This window comes from Camelus dromedarius, chromosome 10, assembly GCF_036321535.1.
Source record: "Camelus dromedarius isolate mCamDro1 chromosome 10, mCamDro1.pat, whole genome shotgun sequence".
Taxonomy (NCBI): Eukaryota; Metazoa; Chordata; class Mammalia; order Artiodactyla; family Camelidae; genus Camelus; species Camelus dromedarius.
In genome coordinates, this window is record NC_087445.1 from 39981743 (window position 1) to 39995677 (window position 13935).

Sequence of the window (13935 nt, forward strand, 5' to 3'; positions counted from 1 at the left end):
TTCGACTCAGGTCCTCAGTTGATACTCTCTTGTCAGTTTACTCCCAGAACCTTCCGTCCCGTGCCCTGAATTTAAGCGACAATGTTCCAGGTGTCTTCACCTTGGAGCTCCACTCTTTACTCTCTTCCTCCTGCCCCACCAATGAGAACTTACTTAATCCAACATCACCCTCTTCTTGGTCATTTGGAGCTTGGCGATGGCAAAGACGGCGAAGGAGGAGACCCACGTGACTCAGCAGGATAAAAGGTGGGGGCAGCCAAGGCTTCTCGTGGTAGGTCATGATGTAGCGGTAGCGATTGTATTTCCACAGGTTATTTGAGATGGATTTCATATCCATGTAAACGTTACTGTAGGTTGTAGTAAGAGGGGGACAATGTTTTAATATGGAGTCCAGAAACATAACAGTTAGATCCTTGCTTTATTTTCCAACTTTTATGATTGGTTGACCTGACATGACCACAGTTAGCCAATAAAAACAAGATCCATTTCACTGATCATTCTTTTTCCACCAAACAACATACATTAATCACCTCCTACAAGAAAATATGCTGATCAGAATAAGAAAAAGGTAGAAATTACAATCAGAGGGGAGAAAAATGCTAACATTTTAAATGTAATAAACAGAAACTGTCCACTGGAACGTAACACTATTCTTGATTCACCCTCTCTTCTCATATAAGAAAATCTTTTCAGTCCATAATTCATCATTCATGGTAAACAGCTTTCATGTTCCTCTACAGCATCAACCTTATGAAGAGATTCTCTTAATATCAAATGTGAAGACTGCTAGAATAATCCTAGTTAAAACATTCAAACAAAAGAATATTAATGAAGAAGAGACAGGGAAGAAGAATCAATTCATTCTAAAATAAATCAATAAGCAGAGCTTTGATTCAGAAGCTAGATAAATTATTAAGATTAATCTTGCAGAAGTAACTCCTTTCAGTGGCCTCAATTACATCAATTATGATATGCAGACAGTGCAGTAAATGTGTCAATATTACGGAACATGTGATGGAAGTTGTGGTGGATGGTACAAATTCTGAAACAACATCATCCTTCACTTGACTTTAAGTCTATAACATGATATGGGTGGGGAAGGCACAATGGACCATCCATGTTAACATTTTGCTTAGGCTAATATGTAATTTAGTCTCTTTAGAGAAAGATGGCAGACAAGTACTTGAGAAGGGCAGCCAAATTTGGCAAATAAAAGTACAGGCAACCCCAAACTGGAGTTAGGATAAAGAGAAGGAACCTGAACTATCCCAGAGGAAGCCAGTTTAGGATAAGTGAAGAGGCCAAGTTTCAGAGTCCATAAAACAGATGAAGGAAACATAGATGACTGGGCTTAACAGTATTCTCAAAGTGTGGTCACTGAGCCAGCAGCACAGGCATCACCTGAGAATGTGTCAGAAATGCAAGTTCTTGGGCCCTAGCCCAGAACTACCAAATTAGTAATCTGTGTCTTGGCGAGTCTTCCGGGTAATTCTGCACAATCAGGGTTGAGAACTACCAAGATTAAATGCTACTGCCAGACCAAGTGTGAGTACAGCCTTCCCACCAGCAGGGGGCGATCTCCACAGTGTAGTTCAGGTTCTTTGTAATCATTGGTATAAAGAACCTGGAAAGGGGGCCCTTGGACAAGTAGTCAGATCTGGGGTTGCTCAGCTTGTGTGGCCCTCCATGTGTTCCTCTCAGTGATAAGACGCCTATGTGAGGATTCCTCAACCTCTCTTTTGATACCTGCTGTTTTTGAGAAACAAAAATTTCATACCCACTCTTAATGTTATTTGAAATATCAAAAAAAAAAAAGCTGTAATAACTAAACACCAGCAAATGCTGTAAGTTTGTAAAATGGTGAGGTTAAAGGGAATTGATAGCTGTCATATAATCAGGTAACAAGAAAAAAGGTATGTCTTCCCCATATATGTGCAACAATTCATTTCTTTTTAAGTATTCTGATTTATTTTGCCTGCCTCCAACCTTTGTCCTATTTTCTTTCTTAAATTCTATGCATTGATTTCCCCTTTATTACCCTTCTCTATGCAGTGAGACAGTCAGTGAATGAAATACCTAGTACCCTGCCTGGCATAAAAGAGGCATTCAGAAAATACTAGTTTCTACCCATCACTTGATTATTTTCATCCATTAAACAAATACGTGCCAAGCACTCTTTACAGTGCTTGAGATAAATTCATGAGCAAAACAAACAGACAAAATCCCCAAAATTTGTTCTTGTGGAGTTTATATTCCAGGATAAGAGATAGATAAATAGGAAAAAAAAAAAAAGCCCACAATATATAAACAAATTATAAAATATATTTGTATATATTACATAAGTGGGTAGTATAAAGAAAGAAGAGTAAGGAGGACCAGCCATGCCAAGGAGTTGGCCAAAGGAAAGGAGGCTGCACTTTTAAATAACAGACTTGAGTTCAGGGCTAATTAAAGAGGGGACATTTGAGAAAGACTGGAAGGAGGTGAGGGGATGGGCCACAATGACATCTGGGAGAAGAACACTCCAGGCAGAGGGAATAGTAACTGCAAACACCCCTATGTTGTTTGAGAACACATGTGGGGCCACTGCGGCTGAAAAAGAATGGATTAGGGCAAGAGAAATGTGATGGGTGACTAGAGAAGTAGCAGGGAAGCCAAATCAGGTGGGGCTCTCCAGGACATCGTAGAAACTTTAGCTTTTACCCAGAAGGAAATGGGGAACCACTGAAGCGTTTGGATCAGATGAGTGACATCATCTGACTTATATTTTTAAAGGGTCGTTAGGGAATAGATTGATTAATTAATTAATTAAAAATTTTAAATGTCTAATAAACTTATCTACAAAACAGAAACAGACTTGCAGACATAGTAAACAAACTTATGGTTCCTGAGGGGAAAAGAGGTGGGAAGGGATAAACTGGGAGTTCAAGATTTGCAAAAAATAACTGCTATTTGTAAAAGATTAAAAAAACAAATGTCTGTGTAGCACAAGGAACTATATTCAATATCTTGTAGTAACCTAGAATGAAAAACAATGTGAAAAAGAATATATGTATGTATATGTATGACTGAAACATTATGCTGTACACCAGAAATTGACACATTGTCACTGACTATATACTTCAATTAGAAAAAATTAAGTGCCATTAGGGCTACTGTGTTGAGAACAGAATATAGGGGCCAAAGATAGAAGCAGAGAAATAAATCAGGAGGTTCTGTGGTAGCAGCAGTGGGGTGGTGAGAGGTGGTTGGATTGATGACCTATTTGAATCTATTTGAAGGTAGAGTCAGGTAGAGTCAACAGGTATTCCTGACAGCTTAGAGGCAGAAGTATGACTCCAAGGCTTTCGGTCTGAACAATGGGAAAGATGAAGCTTTGACAGAAACTTGTGTTCATACAGACTTGGGAAAGACTACAAGTAGAATAAGTATATGCTGGGAAAGAAGGGAGGTCGAGCATTTGGACACTTAAAAGTTGAGAAATCTGCCATACATGTGACTAATAATGGAACAGGGAAGTTGGCTCTGCAGGAGAGGGAGATCCAGGCTGAAGATACAGTATACACATGCATACAGGAAACTGAACAAGACCACCAAACGAAGCACCAACAAAGGACGAGCAAGGTCTGGGCTCAGGGACGCTCCAGTGTTAAAAGGCTGAAGAGAAGAAGATGGTCCAGAAAAGGGACTGAGAAGAAGTGAAGAGTGGGACAGCAGAAGACAGGGAATGGGGTATACTGAGGGCCAAGGAAAGAAAAATTACCAAAGGCTCCTTAGCCAGCTTCCAATGTCATCAACTGTTACTCTCCGTGATTCCAAATTGTGGCTTAATCACAATGTGTGATCTCCCGTCATTCTGCGTTTCTTACACTCTCCGTGTTTATTTATTTAGTACACTAACTCCCTATTTTTTTCTCTTCTCAGACTCTGCTGCCTTCCCACCAGGAGTTCCATGTCCATAATTTAAAACCATAGTAGTAAAACATCCAACACACAAAAAACAAAAGTCACATCCTCGAAATACATGTGAGTCTTTCAAAATCTCTGCCCCCATTTTGATTTAAACAAAATAACCGTATTTGAGTAAAATAACCTACTTGAAGAAAGCAATCAGCAGGTTCACCATGATGATATACTGCACGAAGAGGTAGACGGCTTGCAGGAATGGAGTAAGAAAAGAGCCAGGAGGGCAGGATGGCTGGCTTGAACAAACTACAAATAAAGAATTTAAAAGAGTGAGATAAGACGAATCACAGTCCTACGACTCTAGACAAATATATTTAGGACATTAACTGAGCAGAATACCACGCATGCTTGACATTTTTAAGATTCAGATGATTGTTTTCCAGGGGTTCCATTTCCGCGTGACGGCGGAACCCTCTACTTACCATCGATCTCCGACGCATAGACTTCTCCGTATATCATCCAGTAAGGCTCAAACACAATATCACGAGCGAGGCTCCACGACGGGGGCTCCCTTGGCGAAAGGATGGCCTTGCGAGCTACCCCGAAGCTCAGCAGGACTATGGCCATAATGATCACAATGTAGAACATGTTTGCTGTCTGCAGGAAAGCACAGCACAGCCAGAATTTCATCACAGATTAGAAACGTAAAACAAATCAAACTCCTGCGGCCACCATAATTATACCTGCCAGTAAATAGTAAGACTGTCTAGTCATTGATTGAAATGCCTAGTCCATGAAGAGCTGGATTTCCTTTGGCTAAAAGATTTTCTTTCCTCTGCACAGTATGTGTTTCACGTCAATGTAGTCTATGGAGTAATATCAATGTGCTAACAGTAGAGAATCTGTGCTTTTTTTTTTTTTTCAATAGAGGTACTGGGGATTGAATCCAGAACCTTGTGCATGCTAAGCGTGTGCTCTACCACTGAGCTGCATCCACTTCCCCTTCTTTTTTTAAGACGTGACGACATACAAACAACTTTTAATTAGCTAATATGCAACTTTTCACCAGTTGGACCAGAGGTTAGGAAAAGAAAAAAAAATTAGGGATATTCAAAGTAGTAAAATGGAATCTTATTTCCCAGGATTCTCTTCAAGATTAATTAGAGTCTGAGAAACTGATCAGGCCAAGAATCTGCTGAAGAACTCCAAGCTACTGAACACTTTGATGAGGTGAAGAACTAAAAAAAAAAAAAAAAAAAAAAGATGCGAAAGCAACTGTATAATGATGTTTGTTAAATCCAGTGGCTCATTAACTCTCATGCACTTGGTCTTTGTATTAAAAGTCAGCCTTACTAGGGGGAAGGTATAGCAAGATGGTAGTATGTCCTTAGCATGCATGAGGTCCTGGGTTCAATCCCCAGTACCTCCCCTTAAAAAAATGATAAATAAATAAATAAACCTAATTACCTGCCCCCTCCAAAAAAATTTTTTTAAAAAGAGAAAAAAAAGTAAGGCTTACTGTTATAATGCACAATGGAGGACTGTTTATAGAGCTTATATAGTACACTCATGCATATATTGCACATATACTATAATTTTTAAATCATTTGTTTCACTTACTAAATGCACATCAGTTCATCCCATTTGTTCACTGGGCAGAGACCTACTCCCTGAGTATTCCTTGAGCTTCTCTACAGTTCTTAGCCTTCCTTCCATGAGGCAGGAGCCACGTGACCTATTCTGGCCAATGGGCTGTGGAGTAACAGGGACTTGAGACACTTCCTGTCCAGAGCAGTTAAAAGCTGTTAGACTTTCTCCAACCCTCTCACTCCCTGTCAGAGGAAACCTTAAAAGCCACATGTTGACACGGCTATGGCACAAGATGGAAGAATTTGGGATCTCTGAGTCCCTGGGTAGAGGACGGCTCCCATGAGCACACATCAAACTTTACATTAGGGAGAAATAAACTTGTGCTAAATCACGAGAGGCACTGGTTACCTCAGCATAGCCTACCAAATTAATACCAGTGTCACCAAGACCAGAGAAAATATTGCTGGTCTAAGAGAAAAATACAAAGTAAGAAAAATCTATTGTTGGAGTCCTGGAGGTCCTCCCTTTTCCATCCTCTTTCTTTGTTTCAGCACTACTTTTCTCTCTCAAGAACTTGCCCCTTCTCTGACAGTGGGGATTCTAGAAGGAAAAGCAAAGATGACCTTGAGATACTGTCCTTCTTGGGTCCTGTGCAAAGCCAGCTGGACAGGGCTAGCACAACTGCAGTGAGCTCAGATGGGAGACAGAGCTGGTGGCCCAGATATGAATCCTGGCTCCCCGACTTCAGCCTTTGGGAAATTTACCTAACCTCCGGTTCCTTGAATGTAAAATGTGGCTAATAATAGTACCTATCTCATAAAGTTGTTTTGAAGATTAAATGAGTTATTATATACAAAGTACATAGCACAGTATATAGCACACAGTAATTTCTATTTAAGCCTTGGCTGGGGGTGGAGACATAAAAAGATAAATAAATATTTCAGCAGAAAATATTATTAGTGGAAGCTTCACACAAATCTGGCCCTTAGGAATTATTGTGCTCAGAGACACATTTAATTCAATGTCATATCATCTGGCCTTAACCAAAATGGTAAGCTAGTATCCAACTATCCAATATGTTATCCAACGAAATTTGTTAAATGTGAGTTTATGGTTACAATGAAAGCAGTGATGAAGTACAAAAATTTTCAAAAGTTAAATTACTGGATGTGAACCATGAAATTAGGTAGAACTGTTAAAAGAACACCAGGTTACACAAGCAGACTGGACTTACCATTTTTGCAATCATGGTCACATAGGGACCTGCATGTTGATTCACAGCGAAGAAGTCCAGGAGCCGTGAGAACCAGAATATGATGTCAATGCAGTATATTAGTCTTCCCGCTGTGTAGAAAGGAGGGTCACCCCACCGAAGGCCAAAACCCACTGAAAACAGGCAAATAGCCAGAGTTTCTATTAGGTTCCAGTACTCACTAATCCATACCTTCACCTTTTGGGTAAACTTCCCAGGTTCTGAAATTAAGACCTAAATGATGAAAGAAAGAGGGATATTTAAAGAATGGGGTATAATCCACAAATCTCATCAATAGGATCTTTAATACATCAATTGTTTATTTAAAAGTAATCTGAATCCAGCCAAACCTCAGATCACAATGGGATTTTGAAGACTTAAATTATCTTTGGGAAATGAATTTTTTAAACAGTTCTATAAATGTATTTTAATGGCATTGTTAGTGCTGGTCAGCTATTTAAAAACCCAACCAGAAATGTAAAAGAAAAAAGTTTTTCTAGCTTTCATTAATCCTAAACTAACACTGGGAAGCACTAAGACATTTTAAAACTCAATACTGCAATGGAATATAGCTACAATTTCACTTCATGAGGTATACAGACTCATGCAAAGAAGACCGGTTTGAAACCAAAGAACCATAATCTGGTCCTACTACTGCTATTGAGTGAGTTGTTAACAAATTACTCAGAATGTGATATTCGAACTCACTGTTATAAGAAATGACCCTTGCAACAGAATATCAGACAAATTGAAATGTGAAACAGTAAACCTATTTTCCTTGAAGCATAAAAACCGGTAGAATTTGGGTAACGTTTTTCTGCTGAATTGTTTTCTACAATCTATAAACTCCACAATAGTAACTAGCAGGCAATATAAGTGTAATTACTAAGAATACATTTACATAGTGTATAATGTTGGTCATATTAGCTCTAGGACAAAATCAATGTACCTAAATGAATAGAGTTAGAGACATATATACCGTGATACCTAAAACAGTGTAAGTCATAACTGTATGACTGTAGTTACAACTGCAAAGGAATATTCTTTTTTTTTTTTAATGACTCATCGCAAACTAAAAATGAAAAGTTTTCTTTGTTTTGATTCTTGGACTACTTGCCCCAGAGCAATTTTTCGCTTCAATGTTCAAAAATGTTTAGTAGGAACTTTCAAAAGCTATAAGTAAATTATTTACATATTGCACAACTTTGGCCATTTATGAGCCACTCCGTGAAATGAAACTGATAATACGCAAGTAATGTTAGGCTATTTAAAAAAAATCAATCTTACAAAAAAAAAATCCTCTTCTGGGAAATCAAATAGTTGGAGGGTCTAATAACAACAAATACCATCACTCTAGGACTGAGAAACACACTAAGACGTCCTTGAAAATAACTGCTTTCAAAGAGCAACAACCAGCAGAAAGTATCTGGCAACAATAAAAGGTTGAGATCAGAGATTTTATTCCCCCGAATACCCTTCCCATACACATAGCATGCAAATCAGGATCATTACCTGTCTCACCCCCATCCTTGACCACTCTGTATTCATCAGCAAAGCCCAGAACACCTCCAGCAAAGGCATGTAGAAGACAAAGGTAGAAGGGATAACTCACCTCCCTGACTTTCTCAATGGCATTGGTGAAGATGTAAATGATCACGAGCCACTCTTGCACGCTGGGCTGGGGCTGCATCTCCACCAACACCGTGTAGGTGAACAGCATGAGGAACGCCAAATACACCATCTGTGAGGGGGACATATGTTCCCTGGACGTGAATGAGAGTCACAGTGGAGGATGCCAAGCAGACCCAGAAACACACACGTGAATTTAAACATAAGTAACATGAAAATATAACTGGCCCACCTCTGATTATTGATGACCTAGTATCACGGAAAGTACAAGAATCCACAGTTTTCTAATCTAGGATTTTGTGGAAGGAATGAAGATCACTCTTCTCAAATGCATGCAGAGGGGCACTGTCTCATCTTGTTGGTTCCTGACCAGAATTTTCAGAACCCTGCACATTCTGCTGTGGACCCTGTCAGACTAACAGCAAGCCAGGAGGGACTCACACACCTTCCCCTCTGCTGAAACACAGAAAACGTGTGCCCCAAGTATGCCAGAAGAGAGGTAGGCGACTATTCTCAAATATAATAAATTGTGATGTTTACTAATGCTAGGAGTTTTATTTTATGTTGATTAAAATATTCTGGTCAGTGGAAAAGTATTGTCCAACTGTGAGTCTTTATAATTAAAGACTGTTGATGTTTTTATCTATAGCACTTAAGCACTCAGACTGACCCACGATAGACATTCAAGAAATGTTTGTTTAATTACTGTGTATAATTAAACCTAGATTTCCAGTCTCTTCCAAGAATTAAGACACGGGAAACACATACACGTAGATGCGCAGTGACTAATAGCTCTGTGACCTTATCTAACATTCCTACCTTCTTATGATTGGTTCCTAGAGGCAGAATAACTGGGCACACACATTTAAAACTGTGACACATTACTAAACTGCCCACCAGAAAGGCTTCACCAGTTTCCACAATCACCAACAATGCATGAGATGGTGCAGTCCTTTAAATAGCTTCAGAGACAACGCACAATGCTAGCTGAACAACACGTATTAAAACCCCAGATCGATACAGAGAAAAGTGCCTGTGTGTGTGTGTGTGTGTGTGTGTGTGTGTGTGTGTGTGTGTGTATTTTCTTACAAGAATTAGATTATTTTAACCCGGATCCCTATTTCTCGTATCTTTTTGAGCTCTACTTGAGTTTGATAAGTCTTCTTCTAAGTTTAGTTCTACACAGAGAATGGCTGAAACCACTTCTGACTAACCCATATGATCCTACATACAATACATGGTATTTCAGGCAGGCGTGATGGGTATCAGTATTGCCTATGAGTAAGGAGCTTCGTAGAGAAGCATGTTAAGAAAGTTAAAGTAAATTCTATTAATTCTATACTTCTCTAGGTCTATGTCTCAAAGTGTGAATACATTTAATGACCCCCTTAGGGACATAATTTAAATTTATTTGTACTATGAAGCAACCATTTTAAAAACTTGTTGTCATTGGTTTCATGGTGGCCAGGCACTAAAACACTGTAGATACTGGAATAAGGTATTACTTCTGACTCAAAAAGTTTCTTTCCAATTCTGAAAAAGATATCCAAAAATGTTTACATTTTTGCTTTTTCCTCATAGCATTTATAACAAGACACTGCTTCCATAAAGCACAGGCACCACAAGCTGGCAGCGCAGCAGCCAAGTCTGAAACGCCCGTGCTCTCTGCTAACACCGCCCACTGTGGTGGGCAGGCAGGCTGGCCAGTTTGTTCAACCTCTCAGCTATTTTTGCTGCTGTTGTTCTACTTGCTTAGCTTTGCTCCTGTCTCTGAGAGTTCATAAGCTGGACATTGCCAAGGAAAGAAATTCTTGAATACTCTTTACCCAACGATGTGACCGTGGTTAAAATTTTCTTGGAGCTAGTATCAGGGTCTCTAGGATTTTCTGTTGCACATTCTCAAAAATGATGAAACCTCAACATTGGAAGGAAAATTTTGTCTTTGAAAACAGATAAAAATTATTCAGAGCTACGTGCTTATTCAGTAAGTATATGAAGTAAGTGTGTGATTAGGCAAGTAGATATTTTGAAATATAACACATTTGGACAAATATCCTTTTATAGTCACACTTCAAATGTTTTAGAAATACACAACCTTGGCCACGAGCAATTTAACTATAGATAAGCATTAGAAAAATAAACACTGATTGATATGTTATAAACTGACTATACTTCAATTTAAAAAAAGAGTAGATAAACGACCCTACTGTACAGCATAGGGAACTATACTCAATATCTTGTAATAAGCCATAATGAAAAGAGAATATGAAAAACAATATAACTGAATCATTTTGCCATACACCAGAAACTAACAGAACATTGTAAATCAACTATACTTCCATTTAAAAAAATGTTTTGTAGTTTTCATTAAAAAAAGAAAAATAAACACTAATAAATAAATGTGAAAGGTACTCAGTACATTTAAAGTACAGTTACTGCTTTCTCTGTATCTCTACCACTCATAATAGATTTAGTATTTGTTCATAGAATTCAACTTTTAAAATTTTTATTGCCCTCTAAATATTTATAAGCATATGCTACTGAAGACAAAAAACAAACACCTGCATTTTTTTTGGTCTATATTACACATTATTCCTACAAAGGAAAAATCGATTCAACTACTGATTTTTTTTTTACCCAAGATGGGAAAAGAATCCACCCCCATCACTTACTTCTACAACCACTATTGTTAATTTTATTGTTCCACAAATTCTCAGTACCAGCTGTGCTAACTGGAAATACTCAAAAAAAAAAAAAAAAAAGAAGAAGAAGAAGAAAATGTTTATACTTTAACTCCCAAAGTAGGAGAGATCTGCCCTAACCTTTTCTTACCTCCCTCCAAACTTCTTTCTTACGTCCTCTGTCAGTCTTCCCATTAAAAAAAAAAAAAAGGTTTACGGCATTTTCACTTTTTTTCCACAAATTGGTAAATCAAGCATATCATTATCAAAGTTATCATCAGCAATTAACCCTCCCAAAGAATAAATATAATTTTTGAAGTGAAACCAACCGTATAAAACCAGAACTTGACAATTGGAGTATTGTAGAACTCATAGACTTTTCTGGACCATGGAAGGCTTTGGGGCTCACTCTTTAAACTGAACTGCTGATGTTCATCTGGTTTCTCATCAGGGCCCCTTTCCAAGTCACAGTCATTCTGTAAAATGAACAAATACTCATTTATTGTCAGAGGTTTAACTAAAATACCGACAGTTGCAAATATCTAAAATACAATATATTTCATAAATATAGAAATATAATAAAGACTTTAGAGATTAATTGGACACCCACCTGCCAAATTGTAATCTTAATCTTGAAAGAAAACTACATGTGTTGTATAAATCTTTGACTGGGTAAGGAGCACAGAGCACTTTGGTAAAGCAAGCTGAGTCTCCCACAATCAGACCTACTCAAACTAAGAGTAGTTCCAAGGATTTAAAAGTGGTCTCTCTTCCTGTTCTCTTTAATCTCCTTTATCAGTAATTTTGGAACCTAAGGATATTCATAAAATCCTTGTGGAGTCAATAATAGATGATGTAATTATTTCCAACATACAGGAGGACAAAATGGACACTAACAGTGATAACACCTTTTCCAAGTCATAGGAAAGTCAAGCACAGTGTGAGTCTGAGGATTCTGGCTTTGAGAGCTTCTCTACTCATTTATAACAGAGATTCTTTAAAGTTCATGGACTCTCTGAGCTTCTGGAGTTCCCTGAACCTCCTGAAGTTATATGCAAGTGTTTTTCTTACACATGCATTTTTTTCTAGGGAAAACATCTTTAATCAGTTTCTCAAAAGTTATGTGTCAGCCTAAAGGGGTTAACCCTTGTAGGTGGTGAGCAATAAGAATTTGTGTGGCAGGGAAGCAGTTGCATGAGTGTGACTACACAGGTGTCCACACAGAAGAGCTTATAAAAAGAGGGGAAAAAAGAAAGGAAAAGAAAGGGAAAAAGCACATGCAGCCTGGTTGCTTTTGAGAAGAGGAAACTCAGGGATACTGAAAGCAAAGCATAAGAGATGTCCTCCCACTTCATACATTTCTGTCTGGTTTTAGTCTTTTAATAGGAAATGCATTATTTTTGTAATGTTTAAAAGTCATATTAAATGGAAAGAAAGGAATGTTCCCTGGTGCCTCTCAAACTAGTACATTTCTCCAGCCTATCCACAGAAGATCTCTCATTAGCACCAGACCTGCACGGTTACCAAGAATTTCCAAGTCAAGGAATGAGTCAAGTTTTGCTTGAACTGTCCATGTAATTGAAGGAAAATGTAATTTTTGAGGCCTCAGGCATCCAGGTGAGTTATCTCAGTGCCTGAATGAGAGTTCTGTCATTCATGTCACTTTGGACAGGGAAATTGGGTTTGTGACTTGGAGGTGTAGGAACTGACCCAGTTACTAACAGGTTTGAGCCAGTTTAGAGTTAAAATGGCTTGGAACCGATTATAAGAGTCATCATACACTGTGATTTTAGAGACATCAGTACCACTTCAGAAAGACCCTAGAAAGCAATTTAAGTAATGATCTTGTTATTAAATAACTTCTCATTATTTTTTCTAAGAATGTTTCATTAGGACTTAATTATTCTTGACAGTTTCATATGGATTATACAGCACTAACTGAGCCTAACAATGTGGAACCATAAACTCATATTCAGGACTGTTATTTTTCCTTACGAGATGGTAAACACAAAAATATTTCACCTAGCTAACTTTTATTTTACTCAAATCTCTCTTGCGCTCTCTCTTTTTTAAACATTTTTTTATTCAGTTATAATCATTTTACAATGTTGTGTCAAATTCCAGTGAAGAGCACAATTTTTCAGTTATACATGAACATATATACATTCATTGTCACATTTGTTTCGCTGTGAGCTACCATAAGATCTTGTGTATATTTCCCTGTGCTGTACAGGATAATCTTGCGCTCTTTCTTCCTCCCTCCTTCCTCCCTCCCTCTCCCCCTTCTCTCTCCTTCTGTCTCTAATAAGAATCTGATACCAGCAAGCACACAGAATAAAATTATAACCACAACAATCAACTCTAATACAATCCATGCCTTTTTCCATTGTATTACATCTTTCCTATTTAATGATGTTCTGATAAAATAGATTTTTGTTCAACTTTTTAAAGTATTTTTTCACTGTGATTTATCAACATGTCTAAAACTAAGCTCATCTTTCACCTTCCAAATCTTCTCCTTTTCCAGTTACCCTATGTCCCCTCAATATGGCTTTGTTTTAACCATCAACCTCTCAGTCATATTTGCTATCACCCTCTCATCCATGCCCCATGTTCAAATCCTCTTTGACTCTTTGCTTAAAATCTTTCTTTTCCTCTCCATGCCCTTTGCTACTAACCCAGGCTAAAGCCTTATTACTTCTCACCTGGCTGGTTACACTAGCATAAGCTCTTTCTGTTTCCAGCCTATCTTCTTGCTACATCATCCTATACACTGGAGACAGAACAATTTCCCTAATGATCAGATCACCTTGCTATGGGTATGTTCACTGGCTCCCCGTAGGATAAAAATCATATTCCTTCATAGGATATACAAGT

The 13935-nt window shown here is 38.1% G+C and overlaps 1 protein-coding gene across 7 annotated transcripts in view; it reads right to left on the reverse strand.

Annotated features, from left to right (window-relative positions):
- The window catches only part of TRPM6 (transient receptor potential cation channel subfamily M member 6), a 142861-nt gene that overhangs the window by 60363 nt on the left and 68563 nt on the right, over positions 1-13935 (reverse strand). For all 7 annotated transcript variants that reach the window (XM_064490283.1, XM_064490280.1, XM_064490282.1 and 4 more), the window contains 6 exons: positions 11388-11534; positions 8361-8489; positions 6731-6982; positions 4389-4563; positions 4098-4212; positions 154-347 (listed from right to left, as the gene is read on the reverse strand). In XM_064490283.1, the coding sequence (XP_064346353.1) occupies positions 154-347; positions 4098-4212; positions 4389-4563; positions 6731-6982; positions 8361-8489; positions 11388-11534 (1012 nt within the window). The remainder of the gene's footprint in view (positions 1-153; positions 348-4097; positions 4213-4388; positions 4564-6730; positions 6983-8360; positions 8490-11387; positions 11535-13935) is intronic.